The sequence below is a fragment of the Lepus europaeus genome, chromosome 9 (genome assembly GCF_033115175.1).
Source record: "Lepus europaeus isolate LE1 chromosome 9, mLepTim1.pri, whole genome shotgun sequence".
Classification (NCBI taxonomy): Eukaryota; Metazoa; Chordata; class Mammalia; order Lagomorpha; family Leporidae; genus Lepus; species Lepus europaeus.
The window spans coordinates 36,306,583-36,334,525 of NC_084835.1; the positions used below are offsets into that span (position 1 = coordinate 36,306,583).

Consider the following 27,943-nt stretch of genomic DNA (forward strand, 5'->3'; position numbering starts at 1 on the left):
AGCTGATTTAAAAATGAGAGATATAGCAATTTACATCTGTGGATTTTATAATCGCCAAATGCAACCAGCTGAACATGCTCATATTTTCTTTTTCTTTCCCTCTCTTGAGAAAATGGGTTCAGTTTTAAAGAGTTGGCCCAAACTAATGTTCTCTCCATCAGTGTGTCTTAAACTTTGCTACATGTTAACAACACTTCAGATTATTAATTCATGACATTCCAGATCAATTAAATCAGAATCTCTGCAGGTGGGGTCAGGCATTAGGTATGTTTCCCATCCCCAAGAGATTCCGATGCACAGCCATGTTTGATGATCAAGATCTTAAGTAAATGTCCCCTGAAGACCAAATGCCTTACAACAGTGGTGGTGGTTGGGCGGCCGGGGCTTATTCAAAGTGGATTCCCAACTCCATCTAAGATCTGCTCAATCCAATTATTTGAGGATGGGACCTTGTACTCTGCATTTTAACACATGCTCCACGTGATTTAGGTCCACACTACAATGGGAGAAGCACTACACCCATGTGCACCCATGTAAAATCAGTAGTGGCAGCTGTTATGTCTGTAGACACAGAATAAGTCTGTGTGAAAGAAAAAAAAAAGTTCAAGGAAAGAGGAAAAATGTCATCCTATCACCAGAGAGTTTGGTTTGAAACAGGGCTTCTAGGCTTTGGCTCCAGTGACATTTTGGGCAGAAGACTGGTTCTCTTGTACCTCACAGGGTCTTTAAGGATTTCCCTGCCCTCTGCCTCCTGGATCACAACAGCATCACCCCTTCCTACCCCCACAGCTGTGGGAATCAGAAATGTCTCCAGACATTTCCACACATCCTTGGTGGCGGAAATCAGCCCCAGGTAAGAAGCACTATTCTCAAAGATTTCAAACATGTGAATGGTCCCTTCAGTATTGCTCACCTCCTGGAATTATGAACAGAAAACATTTCCCTGTGTGGTGCCTGCTTTGGTTAGACTGCTTGCTTACTTTTTACTAAGACATGTGGCACAAGCTTCTAAAGCAGATAGGAGAAACTCAGTCATGGCACCTGAGCTGTCTCTAATAATTTAGAGCTGGAGCAAGGCATGGCTCATCACCTCCCTTTAGGGCTAGGGAATTTCTAAGAGGTAAATTTTTTTTTTAACCTAATATGAAGCTAGTTGTGAGACAACAACAATGGGAATGGGCTTTGCTGTTCAGTTAAATTCAATTAAAGAGCAATTTGTTTACATGAGTCATGAATTCCTTTTTAATCTGGGGCAAGGGATAGATAATATCTGCACATTGCAAATGGCGGTCGTGTAGGTGAAAAGGGTTAGGAACATAGTTTTCTCCAAATCAAAGGCTACTATTAGTGTTCAGAGGAGACTCTCCCTTTCCGTGCATCTAAAACTCTAGACAGACTCTGGCTTTCTCTGTAAGATGAAAATTACCAGGTGGGTCAAATTGGCAATGGCCATCTTTAAGCCCCAAAGTAATAATTCTTTAACTATTTCAGATGACTGCTGTATTATCTTACCAGTAAATGCTGAAACAATGATCAAAATGGTTAAAAATGGTATCTTGCACCATATATAAAGACTAATCATGGATGATCAATGCAAGATAGAGTGACTCAAAATGTAAGCTTTGAAGTCAGAATGTTCAAGTTTCAAACAGGCTCAGGCAATTAGTTGTTACAGGGCATCAGGCAAGTGAGTGAATTAATCTGAACCCCAATCTCTTCACCTACTAGATGAGAGCAATAATAATACTTACAGGGATAAAAGGACAAAATGAGGTAACTATATGTCATAGCACCTCACATAGTGCCTGGCGTATGGCAAGCACTTATTACATGATAGTGATTATTCTTATTTTAACTGAGCTCTATTGGTAAAATCTGACAGTACCTATTTGATTTGATATTGTAATCCACCAAAGAGAATTTTAGAGGCTAAAGGAATGTTGAAGATACTATGATTCAGTCTGTTCATCTCACAGTTGAGAAAACTGAGGCACAGAGATGGGACATGGGGGCTGGTGGTGTGGTACTGTGGCAGAAGTTTCTGCCTGAGGTGCTAGGATCCCAGAATGCAGCACTGGTCGCAGGACCAGCTACTCTTCTTCTGATCCAGATTCCTGCTAATGTACCTCGGAAAGCAACAGAAGATGGCTCAAATACATGCACCTCTGCCAACCATGTGTGAGACCCAGACAGAGTTCTGGGTTTCTGGCTTCAGCCTGGATCAGTGTCAGATGTTCCAGTCATTGGAGGAGTGAACCAGAAATGGAAGATCTGTCTGTTTCTCCCTTTCTGTCACTCTGCTGCCACATACATAATAAGCAAATCTTTTTTTTTTTTTTTTTGACAGGCAGAGTGGATAGTGAGAGAGAGAGACAGAGAGAAAGGTCTTTCTTTTTGCCGTTGGTTCACCCTCCAATGGCCGCTGCTGCAGCCGGCGCATCTCGCTGATCCGAAGCCAGGAGCCAGGTGCTTCTCCTGGTCTCCCATGCGGGTGCAGGGCCCAAGCACTTGGGCCATCCTCCACTGCCTTCCTGGGCCATAGCAGAGAGCTGGCCTGGAAGAGGGGCAACCGGGATAGAATCCGGTGCCCTGACCAGGACTAGAACCCGGTGTGCCGGTGCTGCAAAGCAGAGGATTAGCCTGTTAAGCCACGGCGCTGGCAATAAGCAAATCTTTAAAATGGGATATGACCCTCCTACATTGATGCTGAATACGTTCTAACATTCTAGTCTTCAGAATCTGAGTACAGTGTGTATAACACAACGAGAGAGAACTCTGGACTTAGAATATTTGGGTATGCCACTTACATCTACAGATATTCAATGTTATCATCTGTAAAATGGATATAAGCATAGCTAGGCTGAAAATTTACAGCAATATAATGTTTGACAGCATTTTGTAAACTCCAGAATACTACATAAGTGATCTTAATATTGTGATTTATCCTTCATTAAAACAAAATGCAACATGGGCCTCGGTTGTGAAACACTCACGAGATTCTCAAAGTACCAGTTCAGCTCTTTGGGAATAGCTCTTCAGGCCATGGAAAATAGTTGAGGCTTGAGCAAGTGTGGCCTTTCAGCAGTAGCCATCTGCTCTCTGCTCCACACTGATGTTGAGCATTCCAAAAGCAGCACCATGGACAGCAACCAGGGCTGCTGCCTCTCTGAAGGGATTCTGTCATACCTGAACTTTATGCACTTTCAATATAGTCTACATACACTCCTACTGACTGCAAGTTGCCATGCAGTTTGACTACTGTTACAGCAAAACACAAGGAGAAACTCCACCCATACATACTGAGGTTAAGGAGCAGGGTGACCACACAGATTGAGGGTTTTCTTTGACCTTCCCTATTGGAACTGCAAATACTGACTGACAGCCTGCCACATTCTCTAGAAAGCAAAAGTCTGCGTTTTAACTTGGTCTGTCTACAGGTGCACTATATACATTTCAGGGTTTAGACACATTTAGTGGAAAAATTCATACTACAGCAAAAAAGCACACATACTTGCAAATTCTGGGTAGCCTTGCAATGCCAGGATCAGAATCATCAGTTCCAAAACTCCAATAAGAAAACATCACAGTGTCAATGACAAATAGGGCAATTGAAGAAAGACATAAGGACAATGCTGGAAATTATTAGTTTATAAGGGGAAATAGGGCTCTTATTTGCTCACAAAGAGAGCATCCCTCAAGGACATAGGTAACCAGGCAAAATTCTAAAATTGAAAAGTGACTTGAAGGTGACTTCATAATATGTGATTATACAAAGAACCATTAATTTAGTGATAAACTTAATTCTGTGTCAATATTATACTTGTAAATCATTATATGAGATGATTTCTCTTCATGAGGTGACTGTAACTGAGGGGGATTTGCTGAACATGATAGAGCTGCTATAAACGTATAGGCCCATCTGACACCAGCCCATTTTATTTGCTCCTTAAACATAATTTCAAAATTATAAAGTATGGGTTGCTTATTATGAATGACTTGGTAAGGTACCAGGCCCCTCACTAGATGCCACTAAAAAAGCAATCTGACTCACAAGTCTGTTTACATTTTGCTCAATTAGTCTTTTCAATATGAACATGTTTTAAAAGTCACTAAACACCTGACTCAAATTCAGTCCCAATATACAGTGTTTTTGCCCATTGCTAGGGTTTTTTTTTTTCACTGCACCCTTAAAGGAACAGTGACTTTAGGAACACAAAACCATTACTGTTTGCAAAGGTGGAAGGGGTGGCATGGATGGAGACATGGAGAAAAGTCAAAGACATTGAAAAATACAAGCCAAACCACATGTGATTTCTTACCTTTTGGGCTCTTGATTTGCCTGGATTTTGAAATCTTTTCTTTTTTTAGATTCCTTTTTGGTATCTTTTTTAGCCTCTGGTTCAGGTGAGGAGGGAGTTTTGCTCCCTTCAGGATCTGTGTTTGGTGTCAGCCCACTAAGATACACATGCATTTGTTGACTTTTGAGAGGGGTGGTCGGGCGAGGCATGCAGACAGGGTGGCCAGCCATAGGAGAATCAAGAGCACACAGGCATGCACAAACAAAATAAAGAAAAAGAAGAATGCATCAAAAAGCAGGAGCAAATGCATTCAAACTAAAAGAATAAGCAAAAAAGAGATGCAAACTTGCATAAGGAAAATCAGAACTGAAAAGAAAATAAGAAATCCAAAACTGTTTCCATGACAAGATGTATAAACCTAACTGTGAATCAAGTGGCAGTCTTACAATATGAAATCCAGACAATGTGTATCATAATTCATGATGATGTTTACCAGGGAGTTTACAAAAACACTTCATTATTTTATAACACTTTCTTATTCAGTAACATATGTAGAATACAGTGTGACAACCCAGAGAATATAATGCAACTTCTCTCTCTCTCTCTTTAAAGAATTCAGTCCAAGAGGCTGTAACAGATAGTCATCAAAGTGTACATATTTACAAAAAGCAGCATTATGCATAGATACTCCTCAGGTATCAGAATTTTTATGAATATCTTTTATGCAAATAAAAGGTCACACGCTCTGGGCTACTGAACCTGATAACAATGGGAGGTGGCGATAACCTAGCTGCCTGTTAAATATTCAAACCTACTATGCTATTGTTACCCAGCTCTAAATGTAGAAATTGTAGCTCATAAGAAGTCAACCAGCAGTAGAGAAAGGAAAAGCATCAAACAAAGCCCAAAGCTATTTCAGAGTGGGGTATCTTGCAAAGATAAAGATGACTGGCATAGTTCTGATTTAAAAAGAACCCAGTTAACTCTAGATTCCAGCAAATGTTCACTTCCCTAAGACACTGCCTTTCTAATCTGAGGCTGAATTTCAGATGCCCCCAACCCCTAAACCCACCCCAGGTTGCCCTGCGTGTGCCTGTCCTGGCTGTTGGTAGAAGTGCTTTGGGATCGTGCAGGTTTAGCTTCATACCAATGCAAAACTATATACATTGGGATAGTAAGCTGACTGTGGCAGTGTGGAAATTTATTCCGTGTCTCCAGAGCCAAATGGCAACGTTCTTAAATTATTTACTGCTTTGCATTATTCAGAACATGGATCTTTTCCTCCAGGAGCTGAGCAAGGTCTAAAGAGAGAGAGTGCGGAGTGTGGAGTCAGGAGACTTCACGTTTTGGTCTCATCTGTAACATCTATAAAACGACGGGGCTGTGATTCTGTGATCTCTACCGTTCTTCCCACCTCCAGGGTTCAGTTCCAACTGTTATCATCAGCATCCTTGCCTACCAGCTCCACCTAGCCTGCTTTAGCTCTTGAAGTGTGGTTGGCTTCCTCCTTCCGCAGGACATTTGTACATGCTGTTCCTTTTGCCTGGAACCACTCAACTCCTACACATGCTTCAGTTCTCAGCACCAGCACCGTCTCCTTGAGCAGGGCCTCCCTCCCATCCTGTCACTCCATCTGAGTCATGTTCCCTTACTAAATTCTATCTTGGAATTTGCTTCCTTTTCCAATCTAAATGAAACATCCACCTGACTGTAACGCTGCCTTTGTGTGGGGCCTGTTTTTCACTCACCATATAACCTGAGTGTATCTGATACTAAGTAAACAATCATTAAATTCTGATGAAAGTAATGACATCAATAATGATGAAAGTAGATATTGATTATACACTTGTCATGTTCCGGGCATTTTACTCAGCTCTTTAGACCCATTTGTGTTCTATCAACAACTCTATGAGGATTTTATCAGCCCCATTTCACAGAGGAGAAAACTGGTACCACTGGTTTAATTCCCAACCAGAGTCATAGAGGAGCCATGATTTGAATCCAGGTTGGTCTAATCTCAGGGATTATTCTATTAGTCTTATTTGCCATTTCTTTGAAGTCTCTTGAAAGATGAATGAATGAAGCTAGACCTTGTGCTCCTTGTAGTTGTGTTGTATGTGTACATGTGTGTACTACTCAGGGAACGAGATGGAGAGTTGGGGATTATCCTAAAAGCAGGACCAGCAATAAACAAAAGAAAACAAAACATAAAATCCGCTGCTAGGGTCCAGCATTGTGTTATAGCAGGTAAAGTCTTTGCCCACAGTGCTGGCATCACATATGGTTCAAGTCCTAGCTGCTCCACCTCCAGTCCAGCTCCCTACTAATGGCCTGGGAAAAAGCAGCAGAAGATGGCCCAAGGTTTTGGGCACCTGCACCCATATGGGAGACCCAGATGAAGCTCCTGGCTTTGGCCCTACCCAGCCCATCTTGTTGCAGCCATTGGGGGAATGAACCAGTGGACTGAAGATTTCTTTGTCTCTCTCTCTCACTCTGTAACTCTGACTTTCAAATAAATAAAGAAAATCTTTCAAAACACCAAAACCACGGCTAGTGTTTTGTTTAGAGCAAGACCTCTACACACGTGCTCACCTATTCCCGTGGACATGTGATGCGCAGAAGGCAAAGCTGTAGTGAAGGAGGGTGGGGTCGATCATGGCGCCATTTTCCGCCCGTTCAAGCAAGTCTCTGAGGTAGCAGAGATGTCGGTGGCAGCCACGGACTCCATTTCGGGCACAATACTCGTCTAGTACAAACACCTGGCCAGGACTGAACCAGCCCTGCATGGGGAATAAAGCAGAGACTTTCTTTTAAATACAGGTTGTTTCCTGGGAGGAGCTGGAGAAGGGGACGAAATGCAGCCTGAGCTAAAACCTCCTGACTGCTCATTCAGTGCCAGCCCCTGCGATACCCGCCACGGTGGGGAGTGTCTGGTTCAATCTCCAGAACAGACCTGTGTGGTCGGTTCTGTTCTCCCCACTTTACAGATGGGAAAGTGAGTTCAGGGAGGACACAAAGGTTCCTAGTTGGGGCCAGCATTGTGGCATAGCCATTAAAAGCTGCCCCCTGCAACACCACCATCAGATGCTGGTTTGAGTCCTGGCTGCTCCACTTCTGATCTAGCTCCCTGCTGATGTGCCTGGAAAAGCAGCACAAGGTGGCCCAGGTCCTTAGGCCCCTGCACCCATGTGGGAGACCTGGAGGAAGCTCCTGGCTCCTGGCTTTGGACTGGCCCAGCTCCGGCCATTATGGCCATTTGGGGTGTGAAGCAATGGATGAAAGACCTCCCTCTCCCTCTCTGTGTCTCTCCCTCCCTTTCTCTGTAGCTCTGCCTTTCAAATAAATAAATAAATAAATAAATAAATAAATAAATAAATAAATCTTTTTTTAAAAAAAGTTCCTAGTAAGTGGTGGAGCTGTATTAGCAGCAAGGTTCCAGACAGCCTGCAGCCACAGCTCTGCCACTCATCTGTACATTACCCTGGGGCACGGTGTGGGTGGTGGGCAAAGCCCTGCCGACCACTGAGCAGAAATCTCAACATCAGTGCTTTCAATTGGTGTAGTGCCTTACACTTGACCGAGAACTTTCAGTTGAGTCCTAGAGCAACCTTGTAGAGTGCACGGAGAAGGCTCATTTTCATTTTATAGATCAGGGAATGGAAATCGGGTTGTTAAATGACTCACACAAATAATAAAAATCAGAGGCAGAACTCATATCGAGCTGTCTTACTTGAGGTATTTTGCATTTTCTACTCTGGAGCATGAAGAAATACGAGGGAACCCTGAAACATTCAGGGAAAATAGAGTTAAAATTAAGTTTATTTTGGTCCAAAAATTGTTTGGAATTCATGCATACCAGAGGTCTCCAAAAAGTTCATGGAAAATGATTATGGCAATATGCATGGGTTTCAAAAATACTTTGCACCAAAATAAAGTTATCTTTTCATTCCATTTTCCGTTAACTTTTTGAAAGCCACCCACATGTTAGGGCTGAGATACATGCCAGAATTTCATAAACCTTTTCACTTTAGGAGATTTTAAAAAATTTAATGATGGTATGTAATAATGTAACTCTCCAAAGAGAATGGCAGGTAAAAGATTTCAAGTTGTGAATCATATATAATTCAATTAAGTTGAGAGAAGGTCCCTGTACCCTGGCTTAGAGTTTTGTTTTGTTTCTCTCCTGGTAATTATTTATTTGTTTCCTTAATATTTATTTGCTTGCTGCGAAAGCAGCCCAAACTCTCCTATGACACAGAACCTGCAGAGAACCTCTGATGGAGAACTAATTCGCTGCTACCTCTGCTATTCTCTGCAGAAAACAAGGTGCTTCGAAAGGCCAAATGACTTGTCCCTCCCAGGTACTCTTGGCCAGAGCCTGAAAGCAAACCATGCTTTCTGGATTGGGTGCTGCTGTCTGAAGCAGGAAACAAACCAGTTTTGGTGTGCTGTGTGGTAAGCTGGAAATCTAGGGCGATTTTGAGGAGGGTCTTGTCTGAGTCATCTTTTGAATACTGCTCCATCTTGGGAGAGAAAGGGCAAAAGGAGAGAGTGACTGGGGAACAGGGAGCGGCCCCGGAAGCCAGCACGGAAGGCCTTTGCAATAGTTTTATCTTGTATTAGGGATCTGGGGAATCTTCCATTGACAACACGCAGCTCAGGGACGCATCCAACCAAAGACGGCATCTTTCCTATTTCAAATTGTAAGTTACTGCAGAGGGCGGGAGAGTAGTCGAGGCAGTGGGCTGCCCCTATAGGCAACTTCTTTGCCACTCCATCTGCTACCCCAAATGCTAAATCTTAGAAACAACACTGCTGTGAAAGATTAAAATATATTTTCTACGACTCAGATGACACCAAGTCTTTTGTAGATGCCAAAATAGCTGCTTTGAAAAGAGTTGAAGAAATATCAATTAGGAACTCAGTCGAAGACACAGAAAAATTTATGTATCCCTGCTGGTCGGTCTCCAAAATCAACTGAAAAAAAGATTGTAATAATGAGAAAATGGAATATATAGAGGCAAGAGATAAGGTTCTTTTCATTTCTGTTACTTTTTGAAATTTTGGAATGATGACTAATACATACAGGTATACAAATAGGGAAGGAAGCCGTTTTACGCTATTCATAATTAATTTTGAAATTTGGAGCAAATTTTTATGCCTATAAGTGACTAATAGGAAACAAGCTTCAATGTTTCATTCCTGTCTTAACATTTAGAAAGGATTTGCTAACTATCTTTTGTAGTAAATCTGAGCACCAAAGAAAATTATTTTAAAAATGATGATGTGAAAAAAGGCTTGAAAATAATATACCTCAAAAAAATTTCCTCAAGAGAATAGGAATTATATACAAAAGGCAAGGATTTAAGCTCAGAGCTTACTCCTTAAAAGTTTCACAAATGCAATTTATGATTGTATGAATAACCATAGAATCGCAGGAAACATTTTTAAGAAAAACTGCTTTGCAATGCAAGGTAAGGTTTTTAATTTTTTTTTTTTTTACTCAAAGTGATGTATTCCTTTCCAACTTGGCAAAGTTCACATTCTTCTGGTGAACGGATTCTAAACCTGAGATAATCAATGAATCTTTTATGAGACATGGATTAATAAAATTATTCCACACAACCCCGCTTCTGTTTTCTGTATTTAAGGTAATTTTATCTACCTTTTTTTTTTTTTGTATTTTTATTTCTGGTACAGAAAAAAATAAAGGAATTTAAAATGAAAATCATTCTGAATAGAGTTAACATGTAACCATGTCATGTGGAAAAGAAAGAGGCTTTTCCTTTCCTAATGTGTTAGCCTTTGTTCATTACATAATATTACTACTACATAGACAATTGACTCCAGTATTTGGAGTCAGAGACAAGAATTTTCCTCAGTGTAAAATCATTCCATCATTTCTCTTCACCTTTACCATCTGTAAAGTGGAATTAGTAATGTGTCTTTAAGAAATGAAGCAACAATTTATGATCCTCAGAAGGAAATAAATTGGGTCTTTTTTCGGCTCTTGATTTCGGTGGTTTAAAACCAAAGACATTCATTCAAAAGTCCAATAAAGACCTCACAACAGTCCTCTGAATTAAAATAACTGGAATCTAGATTTAAAATAGGATTTCAGGAAATGGTGGCCCTCGGGCTGGAGAGCCGATTTCCACACGTTCTAAAATGCCATTAAAAAAAAAAAATTTCCCCCAAAAGGTGAAAAAATGCTCTGGATATTATGTAGAAAAAGGAAAAGCCATCTAAACAAACAAACCCGGATGAAGGGAGGAGAGGAAAAGTGAAGTGGAGTTTATTTACAACAAATCATTTTAATCTTTAAAAGATACACAAAGCACAAGCTCTGGGAAGGAAAGGGAGGGGCTTCCTGAACTCAGAGATACCCAGGCAATTTTTTACAAGTTCTCCACAAGCAGGTGCCAAACTTGATTACCCTCTTGGGAATATTTCTCATGTAGCAGCTGAAAAGGGGGAAGCTGGGGAATTGGATCTGTCTCTGCTGATAACTTCCTCCCGCTCAGTCTTGTTTCCTTGGTAAGTAAAACTATCTCGACCCAGCAAATTGAGAACACATTTATAATTGTTAAAGGGACTCTGGAATGGGGGAAAAGAGCTTCCAACATAAAGGTAGAGAAATGCTTGAATTAAAAAAAAAATGTTATGTTTAAATTGCTGTAGACCAAAGAATATACTTGCCAGGCAAGAATAGGAATCATTAAGTCTGTGATCCAAAGTAAGGCGTTGCACCATCTCAAAGAGGGAAGCGTGGTCAAAGTTACAGGGGTTGGAAGAGATAAATTCATCCATGCCATGCTTTTGAGCTCTATCTGCGTCTGTTCATTTATACATGTAGAGAGAGACACAATTTAGAGAAACACATCACATTTTCTTTGACATTTCAAATACACAGGAATTCACTAGGCATAACGAACGTTAGCTGTTTCCCCACTGCCTCCCACCAACATCCCCGAGATATTCATTTTACCTCCCATTGTCAACTTGCATCACTCACTGGTGAGTTTATTGCATTTAGGCAAAAATATATTGGCATCAACATGTTTATCAAATGATCACAATTCCAGTGCACTTATGTTGTTCTTTAAAACCTAAGCACAAGACTGTAACTTCGCCTGCATTTCACCAAACACTGAAACCAGATCGGATCTTTGCCTGTTTAGCTTTGTAGATTTTTAATAGATTCTGCCATTCCAGTGGTTATGTCTAGAGCAATTTCTCTGCAATTACTGGGATTATCTGGAAACAGGGTTATGCTGATTTTCAGCAAAATGACAATATTTGTATCTTCCCCTTCCAAATCCACATTGCCAATTTGATTTCACAAAAGGTTGGAGTCCCCACCCTCCAAAATTAAAAAATAACAAAAATAAGGTTTTTCACTGAAGCCTGGAGATTATGTGAAATGCATATGTAGTTTGTGATAGCCTTGTGATGTGCTTCCTCAGTCAGCAAAGCTTATGAAACAGACAAACAGAAATCTACTCAGCAAAGGCTATGATCTGCCATTTATTGTGAATTAATAGTCTCAATGTATTCACACTTTTCCTTACAGGGTGAAGGTTGTAGGCAAAACCTCCTAAGGGCTAACTAATTAATCTCAACATGTGTAACTAAAATACACTCTACTCAAATGGCAAAACAACTCGGGATTCTACTCGAGTGTGACCAAGCAAACCCTAAAGAGGTAGGAATGAAGACCCTTTCGTTGCAGGAATAGGCTACCCTAACTCATCTTTTCTCACTCTCCTGATCTGCAGGCTATGAAGAAAAAGCATGTTATATCAGAGAGCAAGATTTTATTCATCCCCTTGCATGCCACCATCTACTGGGATACGGGGACCTGCCAGGAAGCAGTGATGCTGTCTCGGCTTGGAGAAGATGGATTTCTGACTTGGGAGGGGATTTAGATAATATGTTCACACATGGCCTCTGGCCCAGGCATATTTTTTGTTTCCTATGCTCGGGCTATGGCTGTAAGCTTGGGTTATGGGTGTCAGTGTGGCTTTAAAATGATGATTTCTCCTCATATTTCTACTGATTCTGTGCATTGTTCAAAGCTAATTGCATGAGAGACCACATGTCTGCCTTCTTAGTCTGAGGTTTTTTAAATCTTCTGTCATTTTCCGGAGAAGCAGCAAGTGGTCAGTGTTGGAACAAGATGTGTTGTTTATGCCCAAGAGACACAGAAGGAATGGTCTCCAGAAGACACGTTGAAGAACGTGTGTTTTGTCAGCCCATTAGGCTGATTAAACACACGCATTTGGAAGGTTTTTTTTTTTTTTTTTAACAGAGAATCTCAAAGATCCTCTTGGCTGTGTTAACCGTGTCAGATCCATCCTTCCTGGGTGAGGGTGGGCACTGCACTGGGGAGCAAGGTGCCTTGGTTTGGTTGTGTGGTCTCCGTATCACATTGCTCCTTTGACTTAGGATGGCTAGGAAGATGGGGTGCAAAAGCCAGCTGCTTCTAGGGCAGGTGTGTGATGCCTCTGGCCCAAGGCAAGTGTCTGCAACCTGCTCTAACCTGTGCTCTTCCCTGGCATAAAGACGCTTGTGACATTCCAGAATCCACCTCTCTATCTCCTTTGACAGATGGTGCCCTCTCACCTCCATTCTTTCAGCCCTAGGTCAATTTGATTCAGGAAAAGACCAGCAGGGGGCAGGGGTCCAGACACATGGCTCATCCTGTTTTGCTTTGCTCTCATAAAATGTCCCTCCAGTCCGTCTCCCCATTTGAACATAGAGATCAGGCATTCTGGCTAGCATCAGTTCTTCTTCTTCCTCTTCTTCTTCTTCTTCTTCTTCTTTTTTTTTTTTTTTTTTTTTTTTTGCTCATAGTTTCTTGAAAGAAGGTGCAAACTGACAAACGTGCTGGGGCCTTACTATACCAGCCTGACTTGGGTATTTTGTTACTCTTCCATGAACTTGGTCATTTAGATCAGAGAAGGGGCACACATTTCAAGTCCCTTACTCTTTATTTGTTGAACCTCTTGAAGACTTTGCTAACGATCTCTTTTCCTGGCTACCCTACTCAGGAAATAAACCCAAAAGGTCAGCTTGGCTCCTCAGCAGAGCCCTGGATCTACTGACCTACGCCCTGCCCCTCTGTGTATCACAAGGGCTCAATATATAACAGCTTCACCCTGCCATGTTTTGGCAAAGAATAAATCTGAATCACAATTTCATTATATTTTTACTGACATTAGAATGTAGGCTTACAGAAAAATATGCTGAAAATCAGCCCCCCCCCCACCCCTTTCCCCAGAAAGTAACCCTATCAAAGCAGAACTTTCTGACCCTTGTTTTCCTCCTTCTCCCTGCCCACATACAGAATGAGCCTGGGACTGGATTTCAGAGGGCTAGGTCCTGACTTGAGTTCAGTAGGAGGTCTAGTGTGCCCTTTCCCTCTCTCAGCCTCGGTTTTGCTCTGCCAAAGAATTGACCTCGCTGTTCCCTTCAATGCTGTCATGGGTCACGATTTAATGATTCTTAGTATTGTCTGCACACCTCTAAGAGTGAGATGGAGCTTTAATTGAGGAGGAATTTCTAACAAGTGAAATGAGCAGCCCCTGGATTTTTACTTGAACAAAATGATCATGTATTCAGAATTAGGCTCATTATCTTAATAGTTCTAACAACGCAACAGCGTGGGCTTACAGGGGTGCCTGGCTCCCATGAAATCCATAAATCTCATTGAGCTTATCATATTAAGAAGTAGGGATAGGCCAGCAGTGCTGTATCTAAGTGTTAATGAAAAAGATTCAATTTTTAGGATTTGTATTTTTTGTTCTCCGCTCTATTCCTAATGCCCAGAACAGTACCTTGCACACAGTAGGCACTTGATGCACATCTGTTAACATAACTTATTGACTTAATCAAAATGAATCCATTTTCTACCAATAAGCCTTTCAGAAGTTTCTTGATTGTATGGAACATTGATAGACTCAATTCACTGGGAGCAGTTTGTTTGATGGGAGTGGGGGCAGGAGGTGGTTAAGTGGGTAAGTTTCCAGAAGAGTCATAGAGATGAGACATGAGGCTATCTTGCTGTTACCAGGTTTGTGATGGGAGGCAGGGTGCTTAATGCTTTGGAGCCTCCTTGTCCTCATTTGCAATTTGGAGATGTTCAAGTTGACTCTCAGAGGACCTAATGAGAAGTGACCAGAAAACTCCTGGCACCTGGTACATAGTGAGGGCAGGCAGGTTTCTTAGGACTCCCCAAAGCAGTTGGTTTTAAGCTGTGAGTCAAGGATTTTCCTTTGCTTAAAACTATATGTTTCTAGGAACCTCAGAGTCCTTCCAAATCACTCTGCTTTGTTTCATCTCTGTCCCCTATAACCAATTCCTCTGTCCTGGCCCTATGTTATTGCTGGGTTAAGTACCAGTTGTTTCATGGTCAGGAAACATGTGGGGTTTTTAAAAAATACATGGAAAACATTTATTATGCATGGGTTTCAAAATATTTTACACCAAAGTAAATCTATCTTTTCATTTTATTTTTTTCCACCGAGCCTTTTGAAATACCTCTTATTTACCATAGAATTCCTTGGTAGAAAATAGGTTCCCGGTGGGCAAATGTCCTATCTTTTATTCTATGCCTCTGCCCCTAACCCCAGCAGCTCCTGGAGGAGCCAGACCCTACAGGGGTAGTTATTAACTCACTGACTCTGACACCTTCAGCCCAGGCAACTTCTTGTTGACTTTATTAAGGAGGCACACACATGGGGATTCAGATGGTATCTTGCAAATCCAAAAGTGGGAACATGTGCTCTTTGGGGAAAAAAAAAGTCTTATAGAAGGAAACAGAATTCTAGGTGCAGGTGTCTTTGGATACTATTCAGATTGTCTGCCTGTGTCTCCATACATGTCTAGGACCATATGCATTACATATGTTGTCTATTTTAAAATAAAACACTGCAGTGGTCCAGCTGTTCCAAATTCTGTTTCAAAGAACTTGTGGGCGCTTCCCAAGCAACACCATATAGTCATTCTTGCACTGTCCCAGTCTGTTCAGTGCCGAGCAAGATTAAATGAACGCTCCTTGCGATTCCATTTTCCCCTCTACAAACAATTGGACTTGGTTGATTAAAAAAGAGAAAACTTCAGTGTTGACATTAGCAAGGGAGAAAAGCCCAGTGCAAAATAGGAGAGAGTCAATTCCTGAATTCGGGACACTGGAATCACTTTCTTTGCCAATATTTGGCACGTGTCAAGAGAAAGAAAATGAATTCGAACATTAGGTTGGGCAAAAGAGAATTAGGAGGGGAATGTGATTGCTTAAAACCTCAGTGATGTTTGGCTCATCTCTTGCTTGGGGAGAGGCACAGGAATGCTCTTTTTCATTAGCATATATATTTTTCATTAGCATATATACAATATTTCCTTAAAAATCAGGGATTGACTACATTTTAAGAATTATCTGAAACAAATTTTTCACATCTTAGGAAGTAGTTTCTGAGTTGTCCTTGATCTGGTAAGGGCTCTAAATAAAACTGAGAGGACTATGGGATTATATAGGCTGTGTAGCTAGGGCATAATCCAAAACACTTTCCAAATAATGCTACCTGTTCTACTTCTGATATTTAATTGCAGAAGAATTTTCACACCCTTTATGACATGGGCACAGGAGGCTGACTTCAAACTAAATGTAGCTGAATGCAGCTGAGATGGCTCCCCATGCTACATTAGGAAACAGAAAGCACTGTCCATGGTATTCAGGACACCAAAGCAGGCAGATGGACATGCAGACTGACAGAAAGCAGGTGTGCTTTTGAGTGGAAACGAGTCAAAACCTTTATCCCAAGCTTGCTGAGATACAGTTTTTGGTGTGAAATCAAGGGAAATTTGGGAAAACAGTAGTTCCTAAAGTGATACCATCATGTTGAGTTTGATACTCTGATTTCTCTATTTTATTAAAATTCTGGCAATGTTGTCCCTAATTGAGTCTCCTGCCATTGATGCTGCTCTTTAATTGATCATGATATTTAGGATTATTTTGACTCTTTCCTTCTTCACAACTGGAAAAAAATGTCGTATTTTTCATGACTTTTTATCTTAATAGCTAACAAATTTATGTGATCCTGTTTCAGACATTTATATTTTTAAATAGGCTGGCAGTAATGTCTACCATGTAAAAGTAATTTTTGGAGGACTAATACAGCTTTCAAATTTTTATCTTACTGAGATTTTTCCTATTATTATAATAGCTAAAGATAAGTCCAGTGATTGACTCTCCCTTTTTATTGTGTAATGCAGCATTTTGGAAATTTTTATGGGCTAGTTAAAAGGAAATTCTGCTGCTGAAAATAATTATGATTGTATTGTTAACAAATTGTCTGAAAAGGGCTTCTTCTTCTCACGAATCCTTTTTATAAGCTAGAGGTAGCTGTTTTATCATTGAAACTGAGAGCACAGTTACGGCTGCTGCTACTCCTGATGGATGCTAGAGGCAAGAGAATAGCTAATGTAACTCTAAAGTCATCTGTGAACCCAAACTGCAAATTAAAAGGTGACTTTGTAGCTTTCTTATATGGCAAATGTGTGCTTGTCATATCTGCTTGACAGTACAAGAGCGAATGCATGGTTTGGACAATAACGAACAATGACAGTAGTCAGCTTCATCAGAAGACATGAAATAAAGAAATGACAATGATTGATGGCAGCTGGCTGTTTACGGATTTTTCTAGAAGAGTGTTTCTTGGCATGGCCAGCTAACCAGGGGATGTTGTGCCCTGCCTGAGCTCCTCACAGCAAGGAAAAGGCTGGTGCGACCATGTCTGCTGTCCTGTCACACACAGTGGAACGCTTAATTGAGAAACAACTCAATCCCTTCCCGATCCTTTCCTGGAAACCAAGCTCACGTGGAATGGCCCAGAGAAGACGGCTTCTTCGGAAGCTATCAAGGACCACATTGCATTTTGCAGAAAGCTTGTATTTAAAATGACTCTGGCAATACACCCCAGGGGATACATGTGATGTTTATTTCAGTTATTTTTTCTAATTCTTCGCAAGACTGTTGCTTTGAGTAAAAATCATAACAGGGATTTTTGTCAATGATCTCAAACTAAATGATTTGTATTTTTCCCTGCTGTAGATAGAAATTTTCTATACTCGACTAATTAATATTGCATCTTACTGTCAATCACTATGTGACATGAAAATACTCAAACGATGAATGACTAATATATTAACAGTGTCCAAAGTAGTTAACAAAGAAACAAATCTTCATTTAATATTTAGATTATTTCACGGTGTTTGGAAAATTTGGGACCTGATTGTGGGAATGTTTTCTTGTAAAAAGCCATTTACTTTTCCACTGAGAAAGGAATGTGATTTACAATACGGTTTTCAAATCGAGTTGATACTGGATTAATTCTTTAGTATTGCATTCCTGCAACGTAGCAACTGCAAGTTGACAATATAAGAAGATACAGCAAGAATCTCACGAGATAAAACTATATAAAGGAATTAAGGCAAACGACTATTTGAAAATCTACTAGAATAGCAATGCGGTGTTTTGCAAATACAGAGCAGAATTCATTCAGTCATGTATTCATCCAACCTTTCTTTCATTCTTGAAAAAAAGTATAGCAAAATCCTGAATTCCCACTAAGTTCACATTCTTCAGTAAGCTTTTACAAATGCCTCGCCAGACATTCATAGGAAAATAAAGGTAAATTAAATATCTGCTTGGAGTGGTGGAAAAAGTCTGTCTGCTAGCCAGGGGCACATTTATGCAAAATAAAAGGAAAAATAAAGAAAGGGAGGAAAAAGCAAATTAAAGAAGAAACAAAAGGAATTAGAAGAAAGGACTATTATTAAATGGTCAGGAAGAATGATATGACCTACTTCTTCTAAATCAGCATTCAAAATATTCAAATACATATTTGCCTGCTCTCTTGACCAAATTTTCTAGCTCTTTCTAATGTCAAACCTTCCCTCACCTTGTTTTTGGTGAACTGATTTTTCTTACATGGATAAAGGAACTGTGTACTCTTTTACTATTAACTCAAACAGTGAAGAGAAACATTCTTCTCATGTTTTTAAGTATCTTCTTTCTCTTACAGGCTCATTTTTAGAAAAATCAATATGAATATGAATGATGTCAAAATTTTTTTTTTTGTTGTGAGATTGTTTTGGGGGGGAATAGCTGAGTGACTTTGGAGACCAGAGGTCAAAACTCTCCTGGGTATAATGAGATTGTGAATCTAAAGCATTTATGTGTCAATTAATGGACTAAATCATGTCCTTAATTGCCTGTTCTTGTGTGTGGTAGCCCCAAGTATTATAGCTCTCCTCTGAAAATTAATCCTCTACTCAGTCGTATATGAGAGCACACCTTCAAACCAGGTAGAATGCTTTCTGAAGTGTTCCAGTAATACATTTACTTTGTTAATTGTGCTTGGTAATTTCTTTAAGTCTTGCTCAGCTAAACATCTTTGGGTTTCCTATCCCACCTTTCTATTTGTTTAGGTATCTGTGGTTACCACACCATTAGTACACTGACCATTCTAATCTTTGGAATGGGAAAGGAAAAATAACAGTAACAACACATTATCAGAGTGCAAAATGATCTGTTTTCAGGCATTAAGCAGTCAGGTAGCTATGAATTCCATGAAACAAAGGCATTCTTTGCCATTTCATTGTGATGCTTATCAATATTCTTGAAATGAAAAAAATTAGAAGATGTTAATGGTTGGCTTTACTTAGAGGATCATTTGATGCCAATATGAAAGCCAAGGAGAGGAGGCAATTATGCACACATCACATGCATCCTAGTTTCAGTATGGAAGCTTACAGTTCAAACCTAAGGTCAGGAAAGTAACATGAAAAAATTTTACTACAAAGTCTAGACATGAGGAAGATTTGAGAGGAGAGGGAAGAAGCACATTGCAGGTGTCAGATAATCTAGTCTGATTATCTGAGCTGTGCTAGCTATAGGGGAGCACTTACCCTTCAGTCCAGCTAGAAGTTAGCAGGGTAAGAAGGAACAAACCAGAATAACATAAAGACTAGCAACAAGGCTCAGGAAAGCAGACAGGAGTTCTAACCTAGCAGCTAAAGTTCTTGGGTTCGAGCAAAGATTGAACAAGAAAACTTAAACAAACAAAACAAAACAACAAACAAAATCAACCTCCCCCAAACCAACAATAACCAAAATCCCTCTAACTGTCAAAGACTGTTCAGGTCTTAGCAAAAACAGAGCAATCCTCAAAATGTCCAACTTTGGGGATCTCTGATGCAATTAACTGTTGAGAAACAGACATTAAAATGACCCATAGCAAGTGATACATCAAATAACCATTGACCAAATGTCAAAGCTTAAAATTCTTCCTTTTCCCACCCCACTCCAACTGAGAGAACAGGTACTGATTTGATTGTTCCAGGAACATATAACAGACAGGGATAAGGTGTCTCAATGAGAGGCCACTTGGCATAATGAACGGTGGCAACACTCAACAGATTTGGGTACTATTTCCAAGGTAAGCAACATTGGCCATAAAAATTGGAGAATTTCAAGTATTTGTTTTAAAACATTGTATAGCTAGGTACTGTCTTAATTTCCAAAAAACTTTAACAGAAAAGGAAAAAAATTAAATAAACAATAATACACACAAAAAGACCACAAAAGAACAAAAATGTTTTAAAAGTTGTGAAACCCTCCCCAAATCTTTGTAGAGTCACACAAAAACTAATGAATAGCAGGATCTATTTTTTGTTCAGTTTTTACAATTCCATATAAATACTCCACTCCATTCTTTCTTAGACGTGTCTTTTCATTGTTTAAAAAAAAACTGCTCCCAGAAGTCTCTTAAGCTCAATTTAGAAAGATCCAAATACACTCACAATTACTCCCAGCTTTCCCAAGCTATGAAATGTTTCACTGAAGTCCCCCTCGAACAGACAGCGACATGACAAGACTGGAGTGTTTTTTTCTCCACCCAAAAAACCTTATCTATGTTGCTTCCATTCACTTTGTAAACACTAGTAAAGTGATTGCAAAGTTAGGTCACTGAAAGGTTGTTGTCCTTCAAAATTATCCACTAGTGAGAATGGCAAGCACTTTCAGCCAATTTTCAAAAGCTGCTTTTACCACACATATGCAGAATTAAGTATCTAACAATAACCCTTACCTTTTGGAAGACAAGGAAACTTTAATTTTTTTAAAATGCAATACTTGATTGTTCTTTTATTCTTTCAGTTAGAAAGGATATCTGTGATGGACTTCATTTTTGTGATATGACTTGATTAAAACAAGCCAGTGTGTACATTGGCTATCAAATGTAAGTGGCGGAGCCAAGTACGCTGTTTATGGCCATGGCTGTTTCTCATTTGTCTTGCACTGTAGTTCTGGGCTGAAGCAGTACTGGGAGACTAACACTGTCCTATTTTGTCCGGGGTTGAGGGGTTACCTGGGATGCAGGGCTTCCCGTGCTAAGAGCAGGGAAGTCCTGGTAATCCAGGATGAGTTGGTCACCTCCAACAGGAATCGACACTGTTGCTTGGTTCAATTACCCATAGATGAAGCTTGAACAGTTTAATACAGATGGTTTGAACAAGTCAAATCAGCTGTGAAGTAACTGTGAATTAACTGTCACTCCATGGCAGACTCCACTAAAAATGATGATCTCCTTCCTCACGCCCAGCCTCTCGCCGTTCTGCTACTAATGTGCAGACAGTCAGTGACACTATGGAATGTAAAATTTCTGTTTCCTGTTTTGATCTTTCTCAGGAGTTGTATGGATCCCTAATTGTAAATACATGTAAGGTTAATTCCTGACTGGTTTCCTCTGCTGGTTTTGAAATTATGGGAACAAAGGATATACTTGCTGGCACCCTGGCTGTAGTTTTCAGTCAGTGCCTAAATTAGCAATGGAGAGAATCTGGAGCAGTGTTGATGCTGTTTTAGGGACTATCCGAATGAAGCTCTGGGACTGCTATTTACTACAGAGCCACTGTGTACAGTTGTGCAGGTTTGGCACTGCACGACTCACTGGGTGCCATCCACATTTCTGTCTGTGTGAAAGGGAGGCTCTTGTGGTACATACATCTGCAGCACTGAATATGGCGGCCTTGTTCTTAGAGAGTCTGGTCTCACCCTCTCTGGAGAGCTCTCATTATGAAGAAGGTGGTTCTATCAACCAGGGAGTGAAGACTCTGATCTCACTCTTATCTCAGCCTTCCTCATAAACTCTATGGATAATGATCTATCCTCTAAGTTCTAACCCTTAGAGTTTTGCCTTGGATGTTCCGTGAATAACAACTGCCTATTTCCATTAAAGTAGGTATTCGATGGAACTGTTCTGCCGATGACTAAGGACTATCATTGTCATTTAATGACTTGATGAGTTCTAGCCACCAAACAAACTCTAACTCTAGGGCCCTGGCATATTTTCATGAGTCATCCCCTGTTCACCAGTTCCTGCCACCAGTTGTCTTCATCAAGCAGGGCCTGCTCTCTGTTTACTTTTACCCTGCTAATGCCCTTCCTCCTCCCACTATAGAGAGGGAAAAGGGGCTGCTCACAAGCCTTGTAACAATTCCTTCATCAAGGCAGATGACAGAGAGACACTGAACGCAAGGTGAGATGACTTCAGAGGAAATGGAGATTATTTGGAAATGACAGTGTTTTCCAAACATCACCTGAGAAACGTGTTTCATGAGCCTGATTTGGATGGCAATTGCAATTAGGATTTTTTTTCCTCTGATACATGGATAATTCAACTTTAGGTGGGTATGATCAGAAATGGTGACTCCAAATGTAGGAAAAGGGAGCCTGCTGGACAGGAGGAGAGGAGGAATCCCATCGCATGGTGTTCATTTTTTTAAATTATATTTTTAGAAGATCTAGACAAATACTGTGCATGCTTCATCTCAACTAACAATTATTTCCCCAGTGATATAAATAAATAAATCTGGGAGCAAGAAAAAAGTGGGGGACTTAGTGGCACATTTCAATCTCTTTCTAATTCCTCTGTAATTTTCAGTGTGAAAACCCAGTGATTATGTGGTCATTTGCAATGTTCCAAAAGGGAATGCATGCTCCATAAAAAGGAAAACACCAGTACTAGACAGGAATTCCTGCAAGCACCTGATGGATAGTCTGCTATGCAAAAAGAGTTGGATTTCCAGATTAGCAAGGTTCTTGTGAGGTTTCAGATCACCACTCTGTTAGATGGAAATGAACACGGCCATGGAATACACCGAAAAACAAATCCCTGTTTAGCTGCTAGTACTGCAAATTTATTGCATCCACATCGATATTTTGCTTAAGAGCAGCACAGGAGTGACTGTGAAGCACTGGGTTGAAGATGAGGTTTCTTCTGCTTTGGGGCCTTTGCACTGCCTTTCCCTTGGGCTGCAATTCCCTCCCCTGAAATATTCATGAGGGCAACTCCCTGTCATTTGGGTTTAAGCTCAGAGGTGGCTGCCTTGATGACCTCTCTAATGTCTTGTCTCCTTACACAGTCACCACCATGGGACATTTCTTATGGTATTTTTCCATGTCCGAGACGATAATATTCATTTGTTGACTTCCTTGCTGTCTAAGCTCCCATGCTTCGATACAGGCATTCTGAGATCAGGGAAGCCATCTGCCTTCCTAATTAGGTGTCTCAGCTCTAGACAGTTGCTCAATAAGCCAGACTGAAGGAATTCCACACTGACATTGGGAGTCATCACAATTATTGCTAAAGATGGCTTTGACCTGAGCTATCCCTACCTGACTCGATATTCAGGGTGAGGCAGAGTCCCTGTTTAGGGTAAATGTTTGCAACTAAAATAAATTCTTTATTTGGTGATTTCTGTCTCTGTGTTACTTGTTTTAATAAATATCTTCAAGCATATACCTTGCTTTCACTTTACCCTGCATGTATCATAAGTATTGGGAGACAGCAGTCATCCTAGTTAGCAAGACGACATGGTAGAAAGGCAAGAAAGTAGGAGATAAGAGGAGAAGAACGTGGAATATGAACTGGGGCTGTTTGAGGAGACAGATTCATTTTTGGGTCTCTGGTATTTTAGCTCAGAATGGGATTTTAGGTACCATGTTTTTTTTTTTTTTTTCACTGCATGTGATAATGTCATCATTTATTTTTAAATGGTTCTAAATTGCAGATTTAAGTTTGTTTCAAATCAACTCTATTTTTAAATTACTTTTAATAGGAAGAAATGAAGCAAGGATATACAATTATCTACTATATTTGAAGGACTCCTACAAATACGTATTTGGTTGTAAATTCAAAATTCTTACCAAAACAATGAGCTGAATATCCATTCTTTTCTTTGTTTAGTCCTTAGGGCAGAATGTCAAGTATTGCACTTTAAAATCACTTTTATCTAACATTTTGCCCCAACTTTTCCCCTGAATTCACTATGTGATTTTTAGCAAATCAGATTTTTATAGATCCTAAATATAAAGGCAACTAGATTTTCTAATTCAACTTTGGAAGACTTACTTTACTCTACAGAGCTATTTTTTTTAAATGGCATATTTACTTACAAAATTGAGAGATGGGGGCATCCAACTGTGGCACATTTCCTCCCTTGGCGTTGAGTTTCTGAACTTGGGTGGGGGGCACAGGCTTGTGTGACTGCCCGGTGGCCCGGTACATCGCTTGTACCCAGAGGATGCGATCCTGCTCATCATCACTTGCAAATATCACTGTGTCTCCTTCTTTGACGGCGTTGAAGAAGGCTCGGCCACCCTCCAAACCTAGAAGAAAAGGGAGTAACAATGTCTACTACACAGAGCTGGGATGCTTTCAGCAGGACTCAACCCCAAGAAAAGCAGCTTCTGTGGCTTTCCTTAAGCTGGAAGTCGAGAGGCACAATTAATTTGACTCTAGGATAAGAAGTCTGAGACCAACTTGGTAACTATGGCGGCTATTTTTAAAAAAAGATTTATTTATTTATTTGAAAGGCAGAGTTACACAGAGGCAGAGGCAGAGAGAGAGACGGGGTGGCGGTGGGGGGGAGTGTTGTTGGTTCACTCCCCAATTGGCTGCAACGGCCAGAGCTGTGCCAATCTGAAGCCAGGGGTCAGGAGCTTCTTCCAGGCCTTCCATGCGGGTGCAGGGCCCCAAGGACTTGGGCCATCTTCCACTGCTTTCCCAGGCCATAGCAGAGAGCTGGATCAGAAGTGGAGCAGCCAGGACTCAAACTGGTGCCCATATGGGATGCCAGCAAGGCATGCAGCAACTTCATGCACTATGCCACAGTGCTGGCCCCAGGGATCATATATTTTTTTTCTTTTAAAGATTGCTTTATTTACTCGAAAGGCAGAGAGACAGATAGAGAGGGAGATCTTCCATCTCCTAGTTCACTCCTGAAATGCTCGTCACGCACTGGGCTGGGCCAGGCTGAAGCCAGGAGCCAGGAACTCCATTCACGTTTCCCATGTGGGTGATAGGGGCCCAAATACTTGGGCCATATTCTATTGCCTTCTTGGTGCATCAAGAGCGAGCTGGATTGAAAACAGCAGCTGGAACTCGAACCAGTACTCTCAAATGGATGCCAGTATTACAGACAGCAGCTTAATCTGCTATCACAACACCAGCCTGTGACCATGGTTGTAAAGGTACATTCTGAGTCCAGCTCTTATCTCCTTCTTTGTCCTGATGGGTCAGAACTGGCAGGCAGGCTGTTTGCCAGTTGGAGAAACATTTGCATATAGACATTATTTCCCCCCTATTTAAATAATAACCAAACAATGACAAAAAACGTCTTGACTGCTTCTCCCTTCGACTAATATCCTACTGTTCGGCCCTTGACAATCAAAGGGAGATACTTACCAAGGCTTCTCATGAATCCACTGGGCTTCTTGTTAAAATGCAGGTTCTGATTCTGTAGGTCTGTAGGTCTGAAATAGAGTCTGAGACTCTACATCCCTATCAAGTTCCCAGACATAGACTGAACTGATCTGACGACCACACTCAGAACACCAAGCATCTCTCTCCTTCTATTCCGCAGTACAGTTCCTCCAATCATGCTGCTGCCCAACTAAACTTTTCTTGTCGAGGTCACCAGTGATTTCCACATTGCTGAATCCAATGATTAACTCAAGTCCTCATTTAGTTGAACCCATCAACCTTTCAGCCACATGCAACACTCACTCGTCTGGCTTCCAGGATATTTGATGCTCCTCTCACAGCCTTTGCCACACCTTCTCATTCTTGCTTGCTTTCTCATTCTTCTTCCTCATCCAGACCTTTACATATCGGAGTGCCCCGAAATTCTTTCCTTGTACCTTTTCCCTTGGTGATTATCTGCACCCCTCTCCCTTGGTGATGTCATCCAGGCTTTCAATATAAGTATACCCAAGATCCTCACATTTTAATTTATACCCTGGATCTCTCCCTTGAACTTCAGAACTGAGTACCTAACAACTTTCTTGACTTCTCCCTGAAGATGTCTCATAGACACTCCATGTTTTTCATACCCAACATGGAACTATGGATCTTTCTCCAAACAACTCTCCATCTGTGCGGAGTTGAGCTCATCTCCCTCATCTCATTGTGTGCTGCAGCCCACAATCTTAGGTTCATTTTTGGTTCCCTACTTTCTCTCACTACTCATCTCCAGTGGGTCATGAAATTCTGATGGTTCTTTCTTAGGCCATTATCAACCTATGGCCCCTTCTTCATCTTCCAATGCTGCCACCTTGAATCTACCATAGTTTTCCTCTCATCTCTCACCTGGATTGAGTTAACAGCCTCCTACCTGACATGTTTGCTTCTATCAGCATTCCCTATGGTTGATTCCCAACGTGGCAACCCTAGCCACTACTTTAGTGTAACATTTAAGTCATGTCATTTCTTTGCTCAAAACTTGCCAGTGGCTCCACACTCCACTCAGAGGAAACGCCTAGGTCCTGACAAGGCCTGGAAGAGTACAGATGAATTGCTCCCCACCCCTGCCTCCTCTCCTATTACTCTCTCTTGAGGACACAGGCACTCACAAGCACGCGGCTGTAGCCACACTGTTTTCCTGCTGTTTCTTTAAATCTGAAGCATCTTCTTCTCCAGGCCTTTGCACTTGCCATTCTTGCTACAAGGAATACCCTTCCCCCACATAGCTGCATGGCTCATTCTCTCACTTCCTTCGTGCCTTGGCTTACATGTTACCTTCCTGTTGATATCTCCCCTAACCTCCACTCCCTGTTCTCCACTTCTCTCGTCTAGCTTAACTTTTCTCCACTGTTTGCATCACCTAGAAAACTACATAATTTACTTTGATACATAACGACAAAGAGTTTTTTGGTCTGCCTTTTCCACTGTTGGATCCCTGGTATCTAGAGTTGTATCAGGCATATATTTGTTGAATGAATGAATGAATATATCACTGACCTATTCTTCCTGTAGGCATTCTTTTTTTTTTAAGATTTTATTTATTTATTTGAGAGGTAGAGTTATAGACAGTGAGACGGAGAGACAGAGAGAAATCTCTTTCATCTGCTGGTTCAATGCCCTAATGGTCGCAATGGCTGGAGCAAAGCCTATCTGAAGCCAGGAGCCTAGAGCTACTTCCAGGTCTCCCATGCAGGTGCAGGGGCCCAAGTGCATGGGCCATCTTCTACTGCTTTCCCAAGCCACAGCAGAGAGCTGGATCAGGAGAGGAGAAGCTGGGACTAGAACCAGTGCCCATATGGGAAGCCAGTGCCGTAGGCAGAGGATTAACCTACTGTGCCACAGCGCTGGCTCCCCTGTAGGTATTCTTAAGGTTAAAATTTAGACAGAAGCAGGTGGGAAGCTCTCTGGACTCATTTCAAAGATATCATGTCTGTCAATCTCTCCCAGAAGTCTGTATTTTAGGTTACTGTGTACTCAATAGCCAAAAATAAAGCTTCGTATCTTTCTCAGTTGCTCACCATCCTCTAGTTGCTAGTTAAAAACTTTGAGGAGGGGCCAGTGCCGTGGCTCACTTGGTTAATCCTCTGCCTGTGGCGCTGGCATCCCATATGGGCACCAGGTTCTAGTCCTGGTTGCTCCTCTTCCAGTCTAGCTCTCTGCTGTGGCCTGGGTGGGCAGTGGAGGATGGCCCAAGTGCTTGAGCCCTGCACCCGCATGGGAGACCAGGAAAAAGCACCTGGCCCCTGGTATTGGATTGGCGTAGCTCCAGCCATAGCGGCCATTTGGGGGGTGAACCAACAGAAGGAAGAACTTTCTCTCTGTCTCACTCACTCTCTAACACTGTCAAAAAAAAAAAAAAAAACAAAAAAAACACAAAACTTTGAGGAGAAGAAAAGAGTGATTCAAATCTCACTATTTCCAGGGCATTTCCCTTTGGCACTCAGAGAGATTTCTGGTGACATTAGACTTGCCCACTGTGCCGGCAGTTACATAGAGTGTCTATTCTGCAAGAGCTGGTATGAGCTGATAGTTCTACTCTTAGAATGGCCAACGATTGGCCAACGCCGTGGCTCAATAGGCTAATCCTCTGCCTTGCGGCACTGGCACACCGGGTTCTAGTCCCAGTTGGGGCACTGGATTCTGTCCCTGCTGCCCTTCTTCCAGGCCAGCTCTCTATTGTGGCCAGGGAGTGCAGTGGAGGATGGCCCAAGTGCTTGGGCCCTGCACCCCATGGGAGACCAGGAGAAGCACCTGGCTCCTGCTTTCGGATCAGCGCGG

The 27,943-nt window shown here is 41.3% G+C and overlaps 1 protein-coding gene across 8 annotated transcripts in view; it reads right to left on the reverse strand.

Annotated features, from left to right (window-relative positions):
* CADPS (calcium dependent secretion activator) overlaps window positions 1-27,943 on the reverse strand; it is a 506,306-nt gene that overhangs the window by 133,702 nt on the left and 344,661 nt on the right. For 4 of the 8 annotated variants that reach the window (XM_062200189.1, XM_062200190.1, XM_062200184.1 and 1 more), the window contains 3 exons: window positions 23,818-24,030; window positions 10,998-11,134; window positions 6,891-7,078 (listed from right to left, as the gene is read on the reverse strand). In XM_062200189.1, coding sequence (XP_062056173.1) covers window positions 6,891-7,078; window positions 10,998-11,134; window positions 23,818-24,030 — 538 coding nt within the window. Of the gene's footprint in view, window positions 1-6,890; window positions 7,079-10,997; window positions 11,135-13,569; window positions 13,591-21,229; window positions 21,243-23,817; window positions 24,031-27,943 lie in introns of all 8 variants that reach the window. The other 4 variants (XM_062200191.1, XM_062200192.1, XM_062200188.1 and 1 more) reach the window with 2 other exon arrangements.